The following is a 25,167-nucleotide window of genomic DNA, read 5'->3' as shown; positions in this document are numbered from 1 at the left end:
CTAAAAATACACTGAAAAAACATAGCTTTTTTCCTCAGCATTGAATCGACCAAAATTTGAAAACAAGGTGTCATTAGCAGGGTTGATAGACTCACACTCAAAATCTCAATCAATAGCAAATTCATTAGAGGTCTGCTTCGCAAATCTCATGCTTGAGATTTTGATGCAAAATCAACTCAATCCACTCAAACCGTAAAAAATGATTCAGTCGCAAAACCCGGCAACTCGTGAAACCCGAATGTTGTTGTTTATGTTAGAAAGGATTAACATATGATTACCAGACTAACAAGAAATTATTGCCGTATGTGAGTAAACTGTGGAAATACGAGACAATGAGTTAAAAAGGTGAGCCAACTCATCTATGATTTTTTGACTGCTGAGATGCATGATTGACAACTCACGCATGGAAAATCTCAAGCGTGAGTTGTGAGAAATTGAGTTTTTCACAACACTGGTCATTAGAATCGTAATCTTATATTCTTTGAATAGCACTCATGAAATCTTTGCGGAAAAATTTGAAAAGTATTCAAAATTAATGAAACAGTCAGTCAAGTCATCGTGCAAAAGTTTGGGTTCACCTGAACTTACTTAAATCTTTGAAATCTCAAACCAATCATGAACGTGCCATTATTTGCGCTCAAAATAGCTTTAAACTATTGAAATCATTTGAAAAATTGCAGAGATATTGACAAAAATGATGTGATGTGGGAACTTTTGCACGATTTGCATCATACTGAAGGGCGAACCCAAACTTTTGCACGATGACTTGACTGACTGTTTCATTGATTTTGAAAACTTTCCAGATTTTTCTGCCAAAATTTCGTGGGGTCTCTTCAAAGAATATAATATAACGATTCTAATGACACTTTGATTTTAAATTTTGGTCGATCCAATGCTGAGGAAATTAGATATGATTTTTCAGTGTGTTTTTTGAAAAATGTCACAACTTTAAGTAAAAATTTAGCATATAAAATTTAAAAAATGTTTTTGGAAAAATACATACGAAGTAAGAATAACTCTTTGCCTTTCGAATGCGGCTTAAAGAGTTTCAATAGGATGTGTAATCACAGAGATATGGACAGAACACTTTTGTATGTTTTTTAGGGGGTGAATCCAAACTTTTGCACGGGAGTGTATGATATAAAAAATAGCATGCAATGCGAGTTTGTGGAATCTATTGCCAACGGATTGATCCGACTTACATTGAACTTGTATACGGAAGGGAACGAAATGTTAGAATGAACTCAGAAAAATAGCGTTTCATACAAAAAACTCGCGTCCCACATCTCTCTCGAAGTGTTGGTCTGCATCGAATGAATGAGCTGGCTGTCGTCCAATGCCAGCCCGATCAATGACCTCGCCTTCTCGTCGTTGGCGGACCATGAAGCTTCAGGGGCCGTCGGCGTCGGTTCCATTACAACTTTCAGCACCTTTTCACGTGATAACAAAAGTTGCATTTTGAACTTCCATATTGTGAAGTTCTGATATTCATCTTTTCGATCGAGACGTTTCATTCCGCTTTTTTTTTCAACAAGCACGATCACGTTCACTACCGATACGCTAATTTCGCAAAATTCACTTTTCCGTACCGCGAACCGCAAAACTTCATACTTTCCGCGACTGCTGGGCCAATAATTTCTTGGACAGAGTATTCACCAGAATTGAAAGGCCAAGTTTAGTTCACAAAACGATAAAAAGATTATTTATTACCGAATCGATGTATTCACTTCAATGCGTACTTTCTTCCAAGGGAAAATTAAATGATAATAAAATTGTGTTGAAATTGGTTCGATGATTCAGATACATTTTCCGAGCAGCAATTTCAAAGCAGCTTCTAGCTTAAGAAAAGTGAGGAAGCAAAGGGTGCTGACAATCATTGTCAGTATTTTCGAGTTCAGAGGATTTAGGCAAGAAATCTTAAACTCCAGAAATCCAGTTTTTTTTTTCAAATCGCGGAGAAAAGAGACTGCCGTATGTTGCTGGAAACTCTTGAAGATCGCGAACTACTTCTCAAACAACTTGAAGAAAGAAGAGGTACATTTTTTTTACTTTTGAGGACAAAACTGAACGTTTGTTCAAGATCTTTCAAGTGACTTTAAATCACCTGAGGAGATCAAACGTTAAATAAAAGGTTTTCGTTATCTACAGTCCATGTAATAAGAAACTAATCAGGCATTCGTTAGAACGGTTGTTATCAAGAATTTTATTTTGTTCACTTTACCAAATCTAATTCAAATAATGTTAAAGGACAAGGCCTTCATGACTCCGCATCTCCTTCGGCTCTCTTAGATGTCCAATTCAACAGTCCTAAGCATGTCTACGAACAACAGAGAGAGATTGTTATTTTTAGCAAACATTATCAGATTCTGCCAAAAATTGATAAAACTATTAGTAAAGAACCGAAATCATCATAGGAGATCTAAACGCTCAGGTTGGCCATAAGGGGACCGGAAAGTTCAGTGCCCATCGGCTGACGAACGAGAACGGCTTACGACTAATTGATTTTCCAAGAATATGACCATTCGTAAGCACCTACTTCCAGCACAGCCTTCCATACCGATACACCCGGAGATCATCATAGCAGACAGAACGGACGGCACTTCCCCTACATTATCGACGATATGACCTATCGTGGCGCTAACATCGACTCTGACCACTATCTGGTGATGGTTAAACTGCGCCCAAAACTATCCTATCATTTTGTACGGTACCGATGCCCGCCTCGGTACAATCTGGCGCGACTGAAACAACCGGATGTCGCCAATGCGTACGCGCAGCATCTTGAGGCATCGTTGCCGGATAAGGGCGGGCTCGATAGGGCCTCTCTTGAGGACTGCTGGAGGACAGTCAAAGTAGCCATTAACGACGCTGCCGAAAGCACTGTCGCATATGTGGAACGGAGATCAAGAAACGATTGGTTCGACGAAGATGCCAGGAGGTTTTGGAGGAGAAGAATGCAACGCGGGCCGCAATGCTGCAGCATGGTATGCGACGAAACGAGGAACCAACAAACCCGCTTATTCCGGGACAAGAAGCACCGCTTGGAAGAGGTGGAATGCCAAGAGATGGAGTTGCTGTACCGTTCTCAAGAAACGCGGAAGTTCTATCAGAAGCTCTACGCATCTCGCAATAGCTTCGTGCCGCGAGCTGAAATGTGCCGGGACAACGATGGGAGCATCTTGACGGACGGACGCGAGGTGATCGAAAGGTGGGAGCACTACTACGGTGAAAATCTGAATGGCGCAGAGAACATAGGCACAGAAGGTCAGGACAGCGAAGGCGATGGCTACCTCAGCACAGCAGACCGTGGAAACCAACCAGCTCTCACGATGGGGGAAGTTAAGGATGTCATTTAACAGCTCAAAAACAACAAGGCCACTGGCAAGGATGTTATCGGAGTTGAACTCATCAAGATGGCCCAGACAGGTTGGCCGCTTGTCTGCATCGGCTGGAAGTCAGAATCTGGGTAACGAAACAGCTACCAAAAGAGTGGAAGCAAGGCGTTATCTGCCCTATCTACAAAAGGGCTGGAGTGTTAAAACTATCGTGCAATAACTATCCTAAACGCCGCTTACAAAGTGCTATCCCAGATTATCTTTCGTCGTCTATCGCCTATAGCAAACGAGTTCGTGGGAAGTTATCAAGCAGGTTTCATCGCCGGCCACTAGACAACGGACCAGATCTTTTCCGTGCGGCAAATCCTCTAGAAATTCCATGAGTTCCAGGTCCCTACGCACCACCTGTTCATCGATTTAAAGGCGGCATACGACAGTATTCATCGTATAAAGCTATGGAAGATCATGGACGAGAACAGCTTTCCCGGGAAGCTCACAAGATTGATTAGAGCAACGATGGACGGTGTGCAAAACTGCGTGAAGATCACGGGCGAATACTCCAGTTCGTTCGTGTCTCGGCGGGAACTGCAACAGGGTGATGGACTTTCATGCCTGTTGTTCAATATTGCGCTTGAAAATGTCATGCGGAGAGCCGTGCGTTTTTCACAAGACCCGAACAATTTGTTTGCTTCGCGGACGACATGGATATTATTGGGAGAAAATTTTAAACGGTGGCAGATTGGTTCACCCGCCTGAAAACTTGGTGAATCCTTTGAGAATTTGTGGAAAGAATCCTTGCTTGGTGGTTTTGAAGTCAATTTTGGTAAGATACCAAGATTTTTTTGTATTATTTCTTGGAAAAAACCTAAACACACTAATTAGGAACAACTAGATTATATTTCAAACAAATAATTGGAATTTATAACTAGCAAGTACGTAAAGAAGAAATGATTATAAGAATTTCTAAAGCATTCTCTGGCGGGATTCTTTCAGAGACTTTTTTAGCAAGATGATGGTTTAAGACTGTTTAAAGCAGATGATGGTTCTTCAATTTTTTTCTGGATGGATCTGAAAACCTGGGATACTACAGGAAAAATGGCTGAATAATAATTACTAATCCTGGGAATAATTTTCCGTGGGAATTCCAGTATGAAGTCAGTGAAAAATTGTAAAGCAGTTCTTGGAGAAAGCACTGAAAGAGTATAAAAATAATTCATAAAGAAATCTCCGTTGGAATTCTCAGATGAATCTCTTAAAATCACATGAATGAATAACTGTAAAGTTCGTGAAAGAATCATAAGAGATATGTTTCGTGAGTTCTTTGGAAAAACTTTTGAAAGATATTTTGCTCGAGATTTTTAGCCCTGGGCTAGTTCATCTCGGAACCAACGGCTTTACTTCCCTTTCGAAAGAAAGTCGTCACTGAAATTGTTAGTGACTATGTCGGGGAATGAATATATTCTGTAGTGAAAATTAAAATTTACAAATATCACTGAAGTGCAGGGATATGATAAAAAATCACAAAACAATATAATCAGTACAAATCTATGCAAACTACGTAATTTGTGAAAATTTTGATTATTGCGACCGACATTACTTCTATAAACAAAAATTTGCTAGGCCTCCACAGAAAAATCCAGCTACGTCAATGGCAATAGTACAAGTTTTAAGCTCGAGCGGATATCTTATTCCACGGATTTGTGCTCTTCAAAATTATAGGTTTGGCTTCGATTCATCTTCACCTTTAAGGAGCCAATTTATTAGTGATTATTATATATAGGTACTGGTTTTTCATCAGAACTACAAAGCATGACTAGTAATATACATCCCACCGGAATGTCACTGTTGACCGTTATCAAGCCATTCAACTGGTGCATTGAGTGTCTTCCAACTGATAACCAATCTCCACCAGCGCGCAGCAGATGATTGATGGAGAATCTTAAGCCATATCGTCGATAAGCGACACAAGTTACGAGCTCCAGCGCAAACCATTCCATCTCCAGTCCAACAGCTATGCTCAAACTATTCGTGTTGAATCTGCTCCTGCTTGGCAGCATCGCTGCTCTTCCCCTCAAGGAGTCCAACAGCTGCCAGCTTTCCGAGGACCTACTATACGAAATTCGCAGCTATGGCCCTATAGTGCACAAGATCATCAACGAAATCGTCCACGGTAGCTTCGCTGGACAAACATGGCAAAGCTTGGCGGATCTTACGGACACCTTTGGCCATCGCATGAGTGGGTCGCAACAGCTGGAAGACGCCATCGATTACGTAGTTAGAGAGATGACGCAGGAAGGCCTCGACAATGTCCACACCGAGGATGCAGGCGTGCCTCACTGGGTTAGAGGGTACGAAAAAGCTCAGTTAGTAGAGCCGAATCGATTGGACCTGCCTATTCTCGGTTTGGGGTCTTCAGTTGGAACTCCGCCAGGTGGAATCACCGCAGACGTAGTTGTAGTGGAGTCATTTGATGAGCTGAATGGCCTGTCCAACGAAACCGTTGAGGGCAAAATTGTGGTATTCGTTCCGCAGTGGGTAAACTACGGTGTAACCGGAGAATATCGACGCCTTGGAGCATCTGCTGCAGCCAGGAAAGGAGCCGTGGCCAGTTTGATCAGATCCGTAACACAGTTTTCGATTGGATCCCCTCATACGGGAGTTCAGCAGTACGAGGAAGATGTTCAAAAAATTCCAACGGCCAGTCTCACGGTTGAGCATGCAGAAATGTTGTTACGTAAATACCGTCGAGGGGAGAAGCTGCGTATTCATTTGGAGATGCAAGACGAAAACCTGGGAATGTTCACATCTCGGAATACGATCGGAGAGCTGGAAGGGCTGGTGTATAAAAATAATTCGGTTGTGGTCGTGTCGGGTCATTTGGATAGCTGGGATGTTGGATTGGGTGCAATGGACGATGCCGGTGGTGTGATGATCTCCTGGAAAGCTTTGACCTATTTGAAAGCAATGGGTTTGAGGCCACGACGCACGCTCAGAGCAGTTCTCTTTACTGGTGAAGAGCAAGGCGTGTGGGGGGGTAGCCAATATTATGAAGACCATAAGGAGCATGGCGAAGAGGAGTTCAACTTTTTCTTTGAATCAGATAGTGGAACCTTTGATCCGCTTGGGTTTGGATTTTCGGGGAATGATGAGGCTAGGTGTATATTTGAAGAAATTATAAAGTATGTATCTAGCTTTTTCTTTTGGGAATATTATTTTGTGAATCCATATAACATTTCAGTTTGATGTATCCACTTGGAGACATGCAAGTGACAAGCTCATCTAGTGCTGGACCAGATCTATCGGATTGGAGTTCGGCTGGATATCCTGGTGCAGGACTGCTCAACGCGAATGACAAGTATTTCTGGTAAACGTCCATTTATAGTTTGACCACGAAATAAAAAAAAACTAACACTTAAATACCTTTCTTTTAGGTTCCACCATTCTGCAGGGGACAGCATGCTGGTAGAAGACCCGGTAGCTTTAGACAGATGTGCAGCTCTTTGGGCAGCTACAGCGTACGTAATAGCCGATTTGAGTGTTGCTATGCCGAAAACGGTTTTGAAGAATTGATCAGATATCTCAAATAAACGAAAATTTCGCTAAACGATAAACACAAATTTCGACAAAATTTTTCGTGGATACGTAGGCATATTCTTTTTTTCCTGGTTTTTACTGCACGATAATCGACTCTGACTGAGGCAATTAATCAAATATATCTTTTGATGGCCTTCAAATGGAAAAATATTTGCCCATATTAAGAATTTGAGCTGTTTGAAAAATGTCTCCAGGTTTTTTAGTTTTGAGCAGAAAAATTGGAGTTATTTGAGCGGAAAAAAATTCCAAAATGGTCGCAAGAACACGCTCTATCGAGTTCTGGAAAAAACAGGATTTATCAAAAATTTTAGGACTCTATTCTTAGAAGATTCATGAAAAAAATGCTTTCTAGTCATATTTTCAAAATGATTTCATAAAACCTCTAAAAAAAATTTAAGGTGAAGATGCAACGAAGCCAAACCTCAAATTTTCAAGAGCACAAATCTGGAGAACCAAACATCCGTTTAAGCTGCAAACTTAATCGATTGGTCACCACCAGCATGTGACCAAACGTGACGTTTACATTTATTAAATATTCAATAGTTAGCTAATGACACTTAATAGTTTTCTTTATCAAGAAGGTAAATTTCTGATCCATGGGTGCCAAAATTATGAAACTTGATCAATGAGAATTCATTTTCAAAAGCATTCTAAATATGGCGCTATTTTGTTACATGTAATAATTTTCGTAATCGAAGTGTTCTCGTAAAATATGGCAAGTAATGAACGATATTGGAAATGCCACTCTATTTTACATTGTGTGAAACGTTGAGCACTCTCCCCGACGGCACTGCAGCAGCGTCCGCGAATACAATCTCAAATTGTTGTGTCATAAATTATTCATGACAATTTAAATTTTGTATGAAGCTGTGAGATTGATTGAGGAATATAAGAAGTAATAAAGTCGGAAATATAATTCTTCTAGCTCTTTTCCACACATTTGATGGCCTTGAAAAGGGTCAATAGCTTTCTTAGCTTCGATGTTTTCACAAATGAATAGCAGTGCGGGATGTTATCAGTTGATTACCATGGTCAAACGGGGTACATTGGGGGTTCGCTGGTTGGAACACGACTGCCTTCCATCTATGGACCGATGCAAGTGTTCACTAATTTGACGTTTGAGCGGTGCCGAATTCACTGGTTGCCATGGTCACAGAAATAGCACGGCACCGCTTAAACGTCAAATAGTGAACCCGTGCAAAGGTCCATAGCGAATCCGACCCGTTAGTTGGAACGACTGACAGCTGGTGAAAGTGTTCCACACTAACGCATCTGGATAGCAAATCGTCACGAAACGCACATATACACACTTAATTGTTAAATTTGGTTTCGGTAAAACAAATTAACGAACTCGGCCGGTAAATTGTATTTTAACTAAAATCTCGTTGAAATTTGACACTTGATCCGAATTGATAGATGTGAAGTGCCAAAAATCGGTTGTTTATATTAATTACCGAAAATCGGTATTTCAAATTGCCACAGTATTCGGCAAACGAATTAGTTTACCGAGATTCGGAAAAGTGGATCTGTCAAATGTTTCAAATACGTGCGATCGAAAGGAAAAGTGCAAAAGTGTTTTTGGAAGCTGGGCTCTTCATGTAAGTTATTGGAAGCGAATTTTTATTTCTGTTGTTCGTTTTTCACTAAAATTCAATTGAATAAGCAAACATTTTCAAATTGCATAACCAAACATTTTATACTTTTCATTTCAGACACAACTATATTTGGAGCGTTCAAGAACAACCAAACCAAAGACACATTAAAGACCTCCATGTCCCTTGAAGTTGCCCAAAATTTTATGGCTCATAAGGTAATCTAGAATTCCGTGCAAAGTGTACTGCGATCTGCCAAACTTGGGTACCTTTTGCACTACCGAGGGACCAAATGCAATACTAGAAGTGGTACCATATCTGAGCTCGAGTGGGACGGACCTGACCAAACTGTGTGTGAGCTGCATCGCCTCAACATCAATTAAATATTGTTTTATTTTGCAAAAAACTCAAAAATAAATTTTCTTAATTTTAAATGTTTAATCTTGTTTTCCTCTGCTATTTTTATCTGATTCAGTGAAATAAAAAAAAAACAATAAACATTACTGAATTTCGGTAAAAATATACCGAAATTTTCGGCAAAGCATTGCCGATCTGCTCAGCAAATTTTGACAGCTGGGTAAGTGTTCCGTTTGGCAGTCTGTTCGGCATTTTGAACTTTTACCGAGATTTTCGCCGAGATCTCAGCTGTTGGGTTCTCGGCAAAAAGTTTTGCCGGCCTCGGCGTAATAAATTAAGTGTGTACATACGCATTTGTTCTATATATGGAGAATTCAATGCGACGATACTCAGACGTCAAAGTCAGTTTGACATTTTCTGGTGACATTTGAGTGCTTTTTAGTTGGAATATTTTCCAACCAGCGAACATCCAACAATCGTGTCATTCCATGTAGCGGACCCCTAACGAGCGAATCCCCACTGTATTCCCAACGCAAATGTATAAATTTGAGCAAGTTATTTGCTTATACGACGAACCAACTGAATGTTTTGTGGCGTGGATGGCGCACAACAGCAGTGAATCACAGCACTGAACGAAATCTCCTTCCTTATATTGAATGATTTGTAATACACATTACCGTAAATTTGTTATGATGAAAATTCTTTTTGGATTTTTAAATGAAATTCGATTTACTGTTTGATACTGCCTTTCAAATTTTCTTTTCAGAGTTCAAGAAACATATTGTCCCTCGGCTTTCGTTCATCGATGTTTTCCCTTCAAGATTTTGGCTCTGTTATGGATCGTTTCCGGTCGAGCCTTTAATATTAGTTTTACTTATTTTATAACGTTTTTCGAAAAGATGAAGAGGTTTTGCGCACTTTTGAGAAGCATTTCATTAAAAGAAAGAAATCACTCAAAAGGGTTTTTCCCTCTTCCAAATTCTTGTTAAAATAAATAAATAAATAAATAAATAATTACCGTAAATATTCATATTCCTTATTTTGAATGACTTTTGAAGAATATGATACATTCACCGGCTACTGAACAAAAATCATCCAATTCTGAAATGACTTTTACTGTAATTCCGTATGACAATAAGTAGACAGTTGAATTAAGACACCACAAATGAGTAACATGCAATGATTGACGGATTTTATTTTCTACCATGCCCCTAATCAAAAATCATTCAACTATCGTCTGAAATATCATATGGAAAACTAACGATCCTAAACGTCAAATTACTCCTGCAATGTTTACCGAAAATATGGTGGTAGCAGCGTGGTGTTTCAAGTTTTATCTCGTGGATTTTACAGGTAATTGCATTCTGTGAAGGATTTATCCAGAATTATTTCTATAGAAATTATGTTTCTTACTTTCAAGGTCGCTTCAAAGTGCACAAATCGTGAATGCTTGGCCTTCCGTTCAAATTCTGGAGTCATATCAGCAGCCGATTTATGCAGGTGTCTGCGGCCCATGCGGCCATGGGATAAATTATTCCTGGATTAATGTGATTTTGTGATGTTGATAATTAAATATAAAATAGAATGTGTATAAAACTATTAACGTTAGGTTATTATTTGAAGTCGATTTTTATATATTTTTTATACCAAGCATGTGATGGGGGTTGTTTACATTCACGTATGAAAATCATTCAAAATCAAGCATCTTATGAAAGGATGAAAATACTTTCAAGATAGTATGATTTCCATACAGTGCGATTTGTAAACAGATGATTTCACCGAAGATGAAAATCATCTTGAATGTGTCTGAAAATAGGTATGGGGCTCGGATGAGGCAAAAATCATTCAATATATGGCGGGAGATTTCGTTCAGTGAGGGCTGAAATCGAAATCTGGAAACGTAGCTCACTCTCGACATCTTGTGCGATTTCACTAGTCCGATGCTCGATTAGCAGCAGCTCCTCGGATCAACAACTCTGGGGGCTTCTGATATTTGATCATAGGGTTCATTCATATATTTCACAACGCCGAAATTGGCCATTTTTGATACCCACCCACCCCCTCGTAACACTTTTTGTATGGGTATCCTAAAAATTTTATATGAGCCGTAATATCGTGAGGATACCTACCCACTCCCTTCAGCGATATGAAATTTGTGAACAAGCCCATAACTGGCTTGCTTCTTTACTGCCCTACCGACAGGTCCGTCCCACTCGGGCTCAGATTGGGCAGAGAATTGGGCGCGAATTCTGAAACCAATGGTTCCAATTGAACCGTCAAACGTGGTTCCAATCGAGCAAAATCAATGAGACTCAAAAAGATGTTATGCAACAGAGACGATGGATGTGTGTAAGTGAAAAGCGATACGTAAGTGACGTCATTGATAAGCTTGGTTTCTTATGGCGACTGACAGGATGACACGCACACTAAAATATTGTGTGAATGACCTCTATTATTGATAGTCATTGCAAATGTTGTTTATAAACAAAGTCAAAATCCTCTCCGCGTTTCTCTAGTATATAACCATATTCTCTGAGATTGGGTACCACTTCTTGTACTGCATTTGGTCCCTCGGTAGTGCGAAACAGAGAATTTGTTTATATATTGTCGCGCGCCCACCAAATCGGAACGCGCGTGTGGGACACGCGACGTGTGACTCGTTCCCGACATAACTGTCATAATGACATATGTGGCGCTGCATTCTTACGATGTTTATGAACACAGCGCACTACTCAAATATTAGTCGCGACGCTTGGAGATTGAGAAAAAATTATATTAAAAAAAATGTTTGTCCTTATTTCTGTTGGACCCATAATAGAGAAGCGCGAATTCTGAAACCAAAGGTTCCAATCAAAGACAAATTAAAGACCTCCATGTCCCTTGCAGTTGCCCAAAATTTTATGGCTCACAAGCTAATCTAGAATGCCGTTCAAAGTGTACTGCGATCTGTCAAACTTGGGTACCTTTTGCACTACCGAGGGATCAAATGCAGTACTAGAAGTGGTACCAAAGACAAATTAAAAACCCCCATGTGACTTCTAGTACTGCATTTGGTCCCTCGGTAGTGCAAAAGGTACCCAAGTTTGACAGATCGCAGTACACTTTGAACGGCATTCTAGATTACCTTATGAGCCATAAAATTTTGAGCAACTGCAAGGGCCATGGGGGTCTTTAATTTGTCTTTGGTACCACTTCTAGTACTGCATTTGGTCCCTCAGTAGTGCAAAAGGTACCCAAGTTTGACAGATCGCAGTTCAATTTTCACGGCATTCTAGATTACCATAGGGCCTGTTCACAAATTTCATAACGCTGAAGGGGGTGGGTGGGTATCCACAAAATGTTACAGCTCATACAACATTTTCAAAATATTTATACAAAAAGTGTTACAAGGGGGTGGGTGGGTATCAAAAATGGCCATTTTCGGCGTTATGAAATTTGTGAACAAACCCTTATGAGCCATAAAATTTTGGGCAACTGCAAGGGACATGGAGGTCTTTAATGTGTCTTTGCTACCGACGTTGAGTTTATCACGAGTCGAAATCTGGAAGCGCGGGTCAAAAGCTCCGCCAGCGATCGCAGCGGCGATGACCATACATTTATTTTCAACTGCGTACTGATATGAGAAAAAGCGCTTTCTTGAGCGATTCCTTGCTGAAATTTCCCACGCATCAAGATAGAGCAAGAAACTGTTTGTCAGCATCAAATCAGGCTTGTAGAATGGAAGACAATATCTTCGACTTGTGTTTTAAGCTTGGTATGCTGTTCCGCTCAAGAAAAGTAAAAATTTCTGCCCAAGAAATGGTCAAGAAATTTCCTACAGTGAGCTCCATTTGAATTGACATTTCTTTTCAACTGCGTACTGCGATCAAAGAAAAATGCTTTTCTTGAGCATTTCTTGCCAGAAATTTCCCACGCATCGAGATAGGCGATTACTTTTCTGTTGAAGGGCATACTTCGCTTTATAAAAAAAAAAAAAAACGCAACAGAAGAAACACAGACAAACAGACGTAACAGCTAGAACAATTATGAATTTAAAACAGTCACGTGAACATTTCCGCCCAATGCTAAAAATACTTCATTTGGCCAACCGTGAACTAGGTTGTGGTAGTGAGCAAACGTCAAACTCGAACAAAAGTGATGCGAGCGCCATGAGTGGCCAGTCGGCCAACTACCAAATATTAGAATTAAGCGCTATTTTGCTGTACGATGGAAATAATTAGAGTGTTACGTCTGTTTGTCTGTGGAAGAAATATCGCTCAGTTATTGATAAAGGGGGCAGGATCCGTCATTAATTTCGGAATTTTAAAAAGCAGTTTTTTCGTTCAATATCAAGAAAATATACAGGGAAATGTGTTCACTGTATTCTTTTCGCCAACCGAAACACAGTGAACACATTTTCATCGAATAATATTCAGTTTTGAACAATAAAACTGCTTTTGAAGTTTCGATGATTACGATGACGGAGCGTTGAACGTTAAGGAGAAAGTAAACAATGAGATGGAAATCTACGCGAGAAATCATTAGCATTTTTCGTTTTATGACCCCTCGATTCTTTCTGGACTGTACTAGATTCAATGGCGGTGTACTAGACGGAGTACGGTGTAATTCAAACAAACGTCAACCACACGTGTGTAAACAAATTCAGTTCAAAATAAAAACCTCGCGTTTCTACAGGTATTCTAAAATATTGTTCAAACTTCCTAGATTCTTAATAGTTTTAAGTGTTATTTTAATGTTTTCTCGGTTTCCCTGTTAAATCTAGTGAAGTCATAATGCCCACGCATCGTTTATTCGTGGGTAACATTCCCGCTGGAACCGGTGAGGATGAGTTGAAGCAAGAATTCTCGGCCTACGGGCCGGTTATGGCAATCGACCTCAAAACCAAACCCAACCCCTTGAACAACTCGGTGGACACTTTTGCCTTCGTAAACGTGCAGCTGGATGAACGGACCCTGTGGCAGTGCATCAACGAGTTCCGCCAGCAGCAGTACAAGGGTGTCTATCTGAATGTTTCGAAAGCTAAGGAGTCTTTCTTGGATCGCTTGAAAAGGGAGCGAGAGGAAGCGGAAGTGAGCAAGCAAACAAGCGAAGTTCTGAATCCTTACAAGAAAGTGGAGGAGGTAAAACCCATAAAGAAGGTTTCCGAACCGCTTCCGGTGCTGCCAACAATTCAGAAGGAAGTAGAAAGTTCCAGCTCTGAATCAGAGGAAGAAGAAGAAGCTCCTGCTCCAGTTCCTGTGTGGAGGCCAACAGTTCCGGCCAAGAAACCTTCCGATGGGGATGGTGATCAGCTTGTGAGGAAATGGAATCAGGAAACCTACATCGAGCATGGGAAGCTGAAAATCGTTCCTATCACTGGTCAGGTGAAGGAAGTTATCGATAAGAGCAAAAATCGGAATCAGCAACAGGAGAAACAGTTGGATGAAAAAGCACGTTTGGCTGATGAAAAACGGAAGCAGGGTTTGTCCAAACTGCAGAATGTCTACGAGCAGCAGAAGTCGCTCATCCAGGCGGCATTGGCCAAAGGCGAGGCCAACAAACGGAAGAAAATTGTGTTCGAAGATGAGGATGATGACACGGCGGCCAAGAAATCGAAACTGTCGCTGTTCGATGACGAAGAAGGAGAGGATGGATTCAAGGCGAATTTCACCGTGAGGAAACAGCTCGCTGAAAACAGTAAGTTTTAGATTTTTTTGCTTAGCTTAAACCTCTGTCTTTGTTCTGGGGTCAACATGGGATCATCTCGATACGGAACAAAAGGATACACGAAATTTCTAGCATAGATTATAACGAAACGAAATACCTATGTCAAAGTTTCGTGTAGATCAATACGAAATCTGACATGGCACGGAAATTTGGAATTTATTCCACGGAATAGTATTTTTGAGCAAAGGATGTCGAAATCTTTCTTGCGGTACAACATGGACCGTATCGGATATCAAACCCCTATACATTCAATCTTTGCCTTAGGATCAGTTCATAAATCACGTGGGCTTCATAAGGAGTCGTTAGAGGGATTTTACCAAACATTTTATTAGATATTAGATAACAAAGGAAGGTCTAAGATGCCCAACATTGATTTACGGAGTAGCAGAATATTAGGATTTTGATGTCAACTTTGAATATACAGTTCAGCTTATTTATGCTCTTTTTATAGCATAGGTTATAAGTTCAACTAGCACAATCTGTGATCTCCCAGTTTTCAAATATAATCATCAAGGTAGGTACCGTAAGGACGCCATTCACCGCTTATTTAAGAGCATTTCAACATGCTAAATTCTGTCAAAAATCGGCTGTTCGATATTTTTCACAACTTCTTGCACTAGACGCAAGATAAAACATTTGTTTGTGTAGGAAAAAAGTTGAAATGTGGAAATTGTATAACGGTACCGGATTACATGTACGCCAATGGTACAGGTTTAGGGCACCATTCACCGCTCATGCTAAGTATGAGGCCCTATATACAGCACTAGTTGGAATTGATTTACTTTCATTAGTTGGTTGTATTCTTTGTACCATAGTACGACTACATATTTAACTGTGGCAACTAAGAAGCAATTTTCGATCTGCCATGTTAAATTCATGCTGTATAAACCATTCGTGCGACATATCGAACTTCATGATTTGTGGAAACAAGAACGAAAATAAATGTTCTGGACATTCATGACCATTCTGGACCGGGGTACACCGGACACATTCCGGATACCTCGAGGAAAATGGCCATTTTCTAAGCTCTTCCCAAACAATTCGTGCAACACCTCAAACTTCCAGATTCGTTAAATAATAAGTGGAAATGGTCCTTTGATAGTTCAACGACCATTCGGGATTGACCTGGCCACACCAGATATGTTCCGTACGGCCTGGCGGAAGTTGCCAATTCCTCAATACTGTCCATGCTGCATATCAAATTTATTTTTTTTGCGACATTTTACACCGGTTCCATGACCAATCAGGACGGGTTCCTTTATATATAATCTGGTTGCTTCAAGAGAAGTGGTCATGAGCTCAGTTCTTCCGAAATCATTCGTGTGTACCGTAATCCGAGATATCAATGATCATCCGGGTAACATTGATCGGGATGACTCATCTCGTAAAAACAATCGTATCATCATTTATTGATGGAACATTCTCAAAGCATGAATGGTGCTTCTCTTTCATATATTCATGAGCTAAAAAAATATTTTTTTTTGCGAAAATTGCGTTTACATCGTGCTTAAATGTGTCAACTTTTTGAAACAATGATTTCAATGGTTAAGGATGACACTACCAAAGATTCATGTCTCACATAAGATCTGCAAACGATATGAGCAGTGAAAATGCAATTCTATCTAAAAATGGCAGAAAACGATTCCGTTGTCAAAACATTCATAAGTATGTTCAATTAGGCAACATTAATTAATTACTGTTAATGATGTAGAATTGCATTAGGAAATTGCCTACCTTTAGGTGTATTCCGCGGTTTGAAGTGTTTTTAATTTAAAAATAACTCAAAAAGTAAATGACTTATAAGGGTTTGGCCTTCATATTCGGCTTCAGAAGCCATGATTTTAATTAGTAACGACATTTTCAAAACTACCGAATGTGATTTACATAGGTGATCAATGTTATCCCATATCAGCTAAATAAAATAATCACCTGAAACATTTTTTTGAACATGCTTTTCTTTCTTTCTGGCATTACGTCCTCACTAGGACAAGCCGGCTTCTCAGCTTAGTGTTCTTATGAGCACTTCCACAGTTAGCTGAGTTAAATGAGAGCTTACTGTGCCAATGACCATTTTTGCATGCGTATATCGTGTGGCAGGTACGATGATACTCTATGCCCTGGGAAGTCGAGAAAATTTCCAACCCGAAAAGATCCTCGACCGGGGGGATTTGAACCCACGACCCTCAGCTTGGTCTTGCTGAATAGCTGCACGTTAACCGCTACGGCTATCTGGGCCCCGTAAACATGCTTAAATCTTTCAAAAAACAAAATACAGTATAAAATCACGAGCTATGGGTGGCAGTACTGTTTTAAAAAATATAAAACTTGCAACATTTGCATTTTTAAATGAAACATTAAAGAAATATTTAAAAAAAACTTATCAATGTTACCCCGGATTACGGTACCTCAGAGTTTATTCTTCGTTTAGATGAAATTGGAAACATTTCAGATGGTTTGTTACCATACCGAACAAAATCCGGATATCTCGAGTAATGCACAAGGTTTTCTTGAAACATGGATAAAATGATCGCTTGTAGTAGTCAAACTTTGTTCTTTTTCTCTCCTATGGGAAACATAAAAACAAGAAACAGATCCTGTCGAATGAATTTTCTAGAAGAACAAAAAAGAAAGAATATTGCTGTGTAATGACCTATAGCTCATTTTACGGCGGAATTCTCTCTCTTTTGCTCTTTGGACGATACATCCTGTTGACGAAAGCTTGTTTCAAGTGTACGAGTAGGACAAATATGTCACAATGTTACAGGTGTGACAACATTGCTTGTGACACCAATGCGAGAACCGTAAACTTGATATTGAGTCAAAAAGTCGCCAGAAAAAACACTACATCCAGAATACAAGATCAGTTTCGAAAGAAATAGGGTTACGTCTGTTGCAGATCTAAGGATATAAAAGTGAAAACCGTTTGCAGTATGTGCCTTAAGAAAATCTGCAATGAACATGGGTCGCATGGAGGTTCACACTGCTTCTGTTGTGAATGTTGGGTCAATGTTGGAGCTTGAAGTGACCACCGAAAAGGAGTGGTTTTGGCTTCAACAACAAAACTAGTTAAATAAAAGTGTATACCATTATCAACACAATAAAATTTTTGAAATTATCCGATAAGAAACAAGAAACTTACGTCATAATTGCAAATATATCACATAACACAATCGTTTCCACCAGTCATGATGAATGATATGTCGCTTGCACGGTTTGTACAGGTTCATAAATGTTGGAATTGGCTACTTCCGCCAGAGCGTTTGAAACATGTCAGATGTAATCAGTTCAATCCTAAATGGTCGTAAAAAAATCTGATGGCCATTTCCACTTATTATTTAACAAATCTGGAAGTTTGAGGTGTTGTACGAATTGTTTGGAAAAAAAACTAGAAAATGGCCATTTCCCTCGAGGTATCCGGAATGTGTCCGGTGTACCCCGCTCCAGAATGGTCATGGATGTCCAGAACATTTATTTTCGTTCTTTTTTTTCACTAATCATGAAGTTTGATATGTCGCACGAATGGTTTATACAGCATAGTGGAATTGGCCACTTCCGCCAGGGTGTTCGGAACATGTCCGGTGTGACCAGGTCAATCCCGAATGGTCGTTGATCTTTCTTATGAACCTTTCCACTCATTATTTGACAAATCATGAAGATTGAGGTGTCGCACGAATGGTTCTGATAACATTGTGGGAATGACCACCTCCCCCAGGACTTCCGGAACATATCTGGCACAAGTAAGCGGATTGTCGTGCCCAAAGAGGTCATTAACACTTAATTGTATATGGTTGAATTTATTGATAGTGTTTTATGTATAAAAATATCGAATAGCACGAGTAAAGAAGTTAAATTGTTTGAAAATTCATATTTCGACGGGTTCTGACCCCAACGGAATCCGGAATAACTCCGGAATAATTAGGTGAACCGGTTCCGTTTTGCGGTCCTTGCAAATTTAGACAAATCTGGATCGCATGCCATTGGTTTCAAGAAAATCAGTTGGAAAATGACTGTTTTAACAGTTGATTGAAGATTTTAAAATCCTCAAAAACAGACGTTGGGTACGCATAGGTTAAGAGAATTCACAAGAACCTAATATTATTAGATAATAAATCAACATTGAAATAGAAGAGATGACACTATAATAATGCATCACATTGTAATCTGATTCATGTGTTGGCGTTAACTCAAAGTCACATAGAGATAATCGTTAAATATTTTTAAAATAATTTTGAAATGATAAAATGGCAACATCCGGTATGCCATGAATTTATGCGAGGTTCAGTGTTATATTCAAATTACTTTTCTACATTGATACATTGGTGTTCTTATTTCTGTAGTTTATTTAATATACAAAAACGAGAAAACAATACGTAACTTTCTCCACGTCAATTTTTAACGATCCTCTGGAATAACAGGAAAGGGTGCTACATTAGCGTCACGTTCATGTCAATCACTATCGGTCGACCCAACATCATTCCTTCTCTCTTTCTCTTTTATCCATTTATGATGAATCAAAACAAAAGAAGAACAATCATTCTCATGTCATTATCTATTTAATTTGATCGCCCTAAGTGCAAATGTTTGCGAAGCAGGAATGAAATCTTGTAGCTGCAAAGTTTAAATATTGCAAAAAATCTACGCGCATTACTACTGCATCTATAGTACATCCTGCATGTGCACCACCAACCAGTACACAACAAACGTAGGATCGTAGGTTCGAATCCCAACGGATTGGCAAAAAAAAACCGTTATCAACATATATCAACAAAACAAATGTTAGAACAGAAGCAGCAGCGATGTAAGACGAAAACAAAATTTGAATTAAAAATATTGCGGCGCTTATATTAAATCCACATCCAGCGGCGGCGGTAACGCGCAAAAGATATGCGCGCAATTCAAACGCAACGTCAAAATTCAAGTAGGCTTGGATTTTTCCGTTCTTCAAGGACGCAAATGTTTCAAATTTGCTAAATCTGAAACATTTGGTGAATTTCATTATCACTGCGACGGTATATCGACATTTTCAGATAATCGCATTACGTGGATTTATCTTGCAGAGCACAATAGACAGATAGGTACAACATATGGAAGGATGGCGAGAAGAGAGAGAGAGAGAGAGATTTTTGTTTTGCTCTACGTGAGACGTTACGATCTGGACGTTATCATTTTTGACAGCCTGAAACGAAATTTCTGAAGGCCTAGCTGTTAAACAGCCGTATATTGGGCCAAAACCTCCATTTTACCTGGGAAAACCGATTGCTGTGATCAATCCTATTGGCACTCTATAACACAGATTATTCTAAACCTCACATATTCAATTCATAATTTACTTCTCTTCAAACATTCAATTTTCTTTCTTTGACGCAAAAACTCATAATACAGAGAGCGATAAGTGAGAGATTCTCTCAGAATTCAATCCCTACTTCAAATCATTTTAGTATTCAACATTAACACAAATTGTTTTGCTTTTAGAAGACAAAGAGTTTTGATTTATGGTTCATTCATATCAGATATCTGTATCTCGATATCGAGTTAGAGAACCATAGTAAAAGCTAGTTTTCATGGCTAACTCGATGGTCCCTAGGATCGCATTTGCACTGGTTTTGTGTTCTGTAACTCGATGATCCCTTCAATTTCGAGTTATGGAGAATTGACTGTAGATACAAGTTTTTAGAGAAAATATGTTCAATAATAATTGAATGGGATACAATAAAAACGCTTAAAAATAGATTGTAACATATTTAAAACCTGTGTGAAAAAATATATTGATCAAAAGCATTTCAACCCATTGATGGTCCCCAGACAGCATGCAAAATGTCGTTGTTGACTGAACAGACTCAGCGAGGTGACGAAACCGATGCTATGAAGGTATATTTTTTTCCTCTCTAGGGGCAATCAAACATTATCCAACCCAATAATACTGTTTCATATTCGAATCGGAAGTCTTCGAAAATGTACAAGTCTTACGTCTTCAAAATATTTATATATTTAAAATTCATAAACTTGTATGAAAAAGTGTCAAAATACTCGCTAAACATAACATTGTGAAGCAAAAAACAACTTATTAAAGAACCTCAAAGATAAAACTGACCATATTTGCATAGTCGACGTAAGCGCCAATAAGACCAAAATATATTCAAGAAGCTTGGAACACAAAAACGCATTTAAACCCCATAATTATTCCTTAGGGTTGTGGGAAGACTTTTTGAAAATTTCAGCACAATTGGTCGTTCCATGCGCTGGCGCATTTGAATTGAAGTTTATATACTGTTGGGTGCGCGATCTAAATGTTCATTTATACTTGTTTAGTATGGACCAATGCACGAGTTCACTAATTTGACGTTTGAGCGGTGCCGAATTCACTGGTTTCTATGGTCACATAAATAACACGACACCGCTAAAACGTCAAATAGTGAACCCGTGCATAGGTCCATTGTTCTTACGTGAAAGTATGGAACATCATTTTGATTCGGATGCCGATTACTGTGTTCATTTTGTCTCATATTTCGAACAACTTGATTTAAATTCCGAACGGCACGAATAAAACATATTCAAATTAATAATTTCGCAAATGAATTCCTCCTAGCTAGTTTTATTGGCCTCGAACTAGAGAATCATCACTACTCCCGAGGTATAAAATAGATTGGAAGATGATTAAATTGTATTGTAATTGGCTGCCATATTCTGGTTATTTGATGGCATATTTCAGCGAAACATTTCAACCACATCGTCATACAAAAACTTAGTGCTCGAGGTATGAGTTCGTTCAGAATTTGAGACAAAACGGTACATAAAATTTAAATTCTTTTCAAATCAGCGAAATTTAAAATCTCAAATTTCTCATGACAATATGCATTTGCGGTCAATAAACCCTGAGAGCACAGATAACGTAACTTTTTTGGCACGGACAAAAATTTAATAGTTTGTCTTTTACAGCGGAGAAAGGCCAACGATTGTTCGACATGCAAACGCAGTTTCACGGCGATACCCGATTCAAGCTGGATGAGCGCTTTCTGGCAGATGACGGATCGGCAGCCGGTCGAAAGAAGAAAAGGATACTCGAACGGGAGACAGCTGTCCTGGATAAAAGTGGCGACAAAGTAAGCAACCAGGAGCGCAAAAAGCAGTTGGAAATCCTTTCGAAGGTTACCGGAAAGGACATTTACGATCGCGAGCAGTTCAAGAAGGATGAAGCCGGCACAAAAGGTTTGCAGCGTTTCGATCCTTCGGTGAAGAAGGAACCGCCGAAGCAGGAATTGAAGAAAGCTGTGAAAGAACCGTCTGAAGAGGACATTTTGGCAGCGAAACGGGCAGAGCGCCCCGAAGAGGTGTTCCAAGTGACGGAGGAGAAATTCTTCAAGGTTTCAGATAACTTGTCGCAGGCCATCGGAGCTTCTTCTGGGGGATTCAGCTTACTGTCGATGTTTGGATCCGCTTCTGGGAAAGAAGAGAAAGCAGATGACGAGGAGGAAGAGGAAATCGATCAAGACAAACCGATGTACAGCGATGCTCGATTCAAATACGAATCATCGGCGAGTGAAGATGAAGACGAACAACCGGAACAACCAGATGAACCAAAGCAGGAAGAACAGGAAACCGTTCAAGTGGTACCGCAAGAGGACGAATCGAAGAAGAAAAAGAAAGGTGGATACTATTCCAAGCAGGGTATCTGGAAGGAGGGTTTGTTTTTCCAACCAAATGACGCACGATTCGAAGAGGGTAGAAAGTTTTTCACGGAATTTGTCAGCTCTGGTGCTGCTAAAGACATACCCCGCAAGGACGAATGGGCCAAGGATATAAGGAAGATTTACAAGAAACGTAGGAATCGCGAAACAAAGATCGTAAACCAGATGAGGGCGAGACGAGGTTTGAAGTTGATGAAAGGTAAGCGGAAATAGAGATTTTGATTGCTTATTGTTACAGAATGAGATTGTTGCGTTTATTTCGAAAGAAATGCCCCGATTTAAGTAAATGAAAACCGAATTCAGTACTATAACATTAAATTCTACAGGCACGCGTATTTCGAGCTCAATTTTAGTTTCGTGTACTATTATAGTACATAATATTAGTATATAATATTTTTGATTCCAAACTGTTTACTCAATAGGATTTATGTAGACTCCTGACGGAACACAAGGCAAAATTAATAGCTTTATTTTAGGACGATTCCTACACTAAGAGTACATAGCTTAAATATTACATAAATTTGTTTTTTTTTTTATGGACCAATGCACGAGTTCACTAATTTGACGTTTGAGCGGTGTCGAATTCACTGGTTTCCATGGTCACGTAAATAACACGGCACCGCTCAAACGTCAAATAATGAACTCATGCATTGGTCCATAGGTCTTATGAAAAAGATTTGATGTAAATCATAAGATCGTTATTTTAGGCTAAGTAGCCCGTCATTCGTTTTGGCAACAATGATGACATTTCAGGTTTCATTTCAAAGTGATACAACTCAGTCTTGATAGTTTATATTGACTTGAAAATGTATCATTATACGCGCTAACATGCATAAAGTATGCTGATATATTTTCAGCTGTGCTAGTGCAAAACCAACTGATTTTCTTTGATTTGAAATCGTGAGATGAATTAGCAACAATCATCAACGATGCGTACAAATTTCAATGACGGCCTACTTCGCCTTAAGGCATTATGGACCTATGCACGGGTTCACTATTTGACGTTTGAACGGTGCCGTGTTATTTACGTGACCATGGCAACGAGTGAATTCGGCACCGCTCAAACGTCAAATTAATGATGGATCATTGAAAGACAGCGAATTCGGAATGCTTTGACGACACTAACCCCTATCACCGAACCCATGAAGAGAGTCTCCATCCCATACGACGTACACATCAGCAAACAGCTCCGCCCAAAGCTAAGGAATTTCGGAATCGATTTGGTATTTTCCAGCAGAGACAACCAACTTAGAACTTCGTTAGGCTCTACCAAGGATCCGGTAAACACACTAAACAAGGCTGGTGTTTACAAAATCAGCTGTTCCCACTGCAGCAAGGTCTACGTTGGTCAAACAAAGCGGTCTCTCGAGGTTAGATTCAAGGAACACTTAGCGGAAATAGGAAAAGCTCAGAAGACGATAGACAAGGGGATGACATACGATTTCAAATCTAAGGTGGCAGAACATATCTTTTCAGAAGGACATACAATTACGACGGCCGATATCAAAATTTTGAGAAATGTTTCTTCTCCTTGGAAACTGGATGTGGCGGAGAGTCTGGAAATTTGCAAACAGGTACCTACGACGCTACTCAACAGAGACAACGGCAATACATGGCTATTCAACTTGGTACCTACTAATCGTTCCCGTGATGTACCTTTCAGCATTTAAAGTTTCAACAAAAGAGGGATGGAATGTACCTAAAGCTCATAAATTTTAAGTTAAAAAATAATAATGGGTAGGGAAATACGTTTATACCTAGTGTTAATATATAATGTGTGCATACGATGGTTTTCTTCAAGTCGAGTCTAGTACACGACACTGAAGACGGCCTTACAGTTGAGGTCGAAATACGCGTATCTGTCAAAGGATACAAACTCTAGTGGAATTAAATGGTATAGTACTAAATTCGGTTTTTCATCTACTTATAGGTATTCTACTAAACAGCTCGAAGATTTATTATCAGCTGATCTTTGTTTATATTTTCAACCAGCAATCTTTAAGTACTGTTGGTGAGATGTAACGTGTATGTACACTAGCGCAGAAACCACTATGGACCGATGCACGAGTTCACTAATTTGACGTTTTAGCGGTGCCGTTTTATTTATGTGATCATGCCAAATAGTGAACCCGTGCATATGTCCATGGTCCAGAACAAACACTTCTTGGCTTTTAATCACAAGGCTTGCTGAGATACATCTTCAACACTCCTCCTCAAGCCGCAAGGTTCCCCATCGTCTTACGGCACTCTTCAAATTTTGTCCGCTGCAATGGTTTGGTAAGGCCATCGGCAACTTGCTCCCCCGTGCCAACGTACGCTAGTTGTACCACACCACGGCTCAGTGCGTCCTTGATGAAGTGGTGGCGTATATCTATATGCTTCGTGCGATGATTATACTCACCATTCTTCGCGATTGCGGTACAGCTCTGGTTGTCGCATCGAATTTCTATTGGATCGTCGTTGGTGACCAGTAGAGCCGAAAGTCCACGCCACCATGAAGCTTCCTGTACAGCGGCTGATACAGACATGTACTCCGCCTCACAGGTAGCTAGTGCCACCGTCGGTTGCTTCTTGCACATCCATGAAATGCCACCGCCTGGGGCCAGAAACACGTTGCCGCTGGTTGACTTTCGCTCGTCTAGATCGGATCCCCAATCGGCGTCGCAGTAGCCAACAATGCTGGAATGTGGCGTCCTTCTTATAAACCAGTTTGAATTGTAGTTGAATCTGCTAAGTGTTCACCGCAAAAAGTATGTAGGTTCGAGTGCTCTGCGCCAAATACATGAGGCATCCGACAGCTTCCTGATACGGAACGTCCTTCATCAGAGCGGATTCATCGTTGTCCTTTTGGCTCACTCCTACGTAAGATTCTCACTGTAGTTCATCGGTACTTTCATA

At 39.8% G+C, this 25,167-nt stretch overlaps 2 protein-coding genes across 3 annotated transcripts; both read left to right on the top strand.

The window, feature by feature from the left end:
• The first annotated feature begins 5,318 nt into the window (after positions 1-5,318).
• Positions 5,319-6,952, top strand: LOC5575112 (carboxypeptidase Q). Its single transcript, XM_001661784.2, has 3 exons — positions 5,319-6,514; positions 6,574-6,699; positions 6,767-6,952. The coding sequence occupies exons 1-3, from the start codon at positions 5,349-5,351 to the stop codon at positions 6,903-6,905; spliced, it is 1,431 nt and encodes a 476-aa protein (XP_001661834.1). The 5' UTR covers positions 5,319-5,348; the 3' UTR covers positions 6,906-6,952.
• Positions 6,953-13,471: 6,519 nt separating this feature from the next.
• On the top strand, positions 13,472-22,509 carry LOC5575113 (probable RNA-binding protein CG14230). 2 transcript variants are annotated; one of them, XM_021853694.1, is made up of 3 exons: positions 13,472-13,552; positions 13,641-14,554; positions 21,521-22,509. In XM_021853694.1, the coding sequence occupies exons 2-3, from the start codon at positions 13,651-13,653 to the stop codon at positions 22,480-22,482; spliced, it is 1,866 nt and encodes a 621-aa protein (XP_021709386.1). In that variant the 5' UTR covers positions 13,472-13,552; positions 13,641-13,650; the 3' UTR covers positions 22,483-22,509. The 2 variants fall into 2 exon arrangements, with proteins under 2 accessions (XP_021709386.1, XP_021709387.1); XM_021853695.1 differs by having other exon boundaries at positions 13,506-13,552; positions 13,623-14,554.
• The last annotated feature ends 2,658 nt before the right edge of the window (positions 22,510-25,167 follow it).

Source organism: Aedes aegypti, chromosome 3 (assembly GCF_002204515.2).
Source record: "Aedes aegypti strain LVP_AGWG chromosome 3, AaegL5.0 Primary Assembly, whole genome shotgun sequence".
Taxonomy (NCBI): Eukaryota; Metazoa; Arthropoda; class Insecta; order Diptera; family Culicidae; genus Aedes; species Aedes aegypti.
This window is presented reverse-complemented; position numbering and strand designations above follow the sequence as displayed.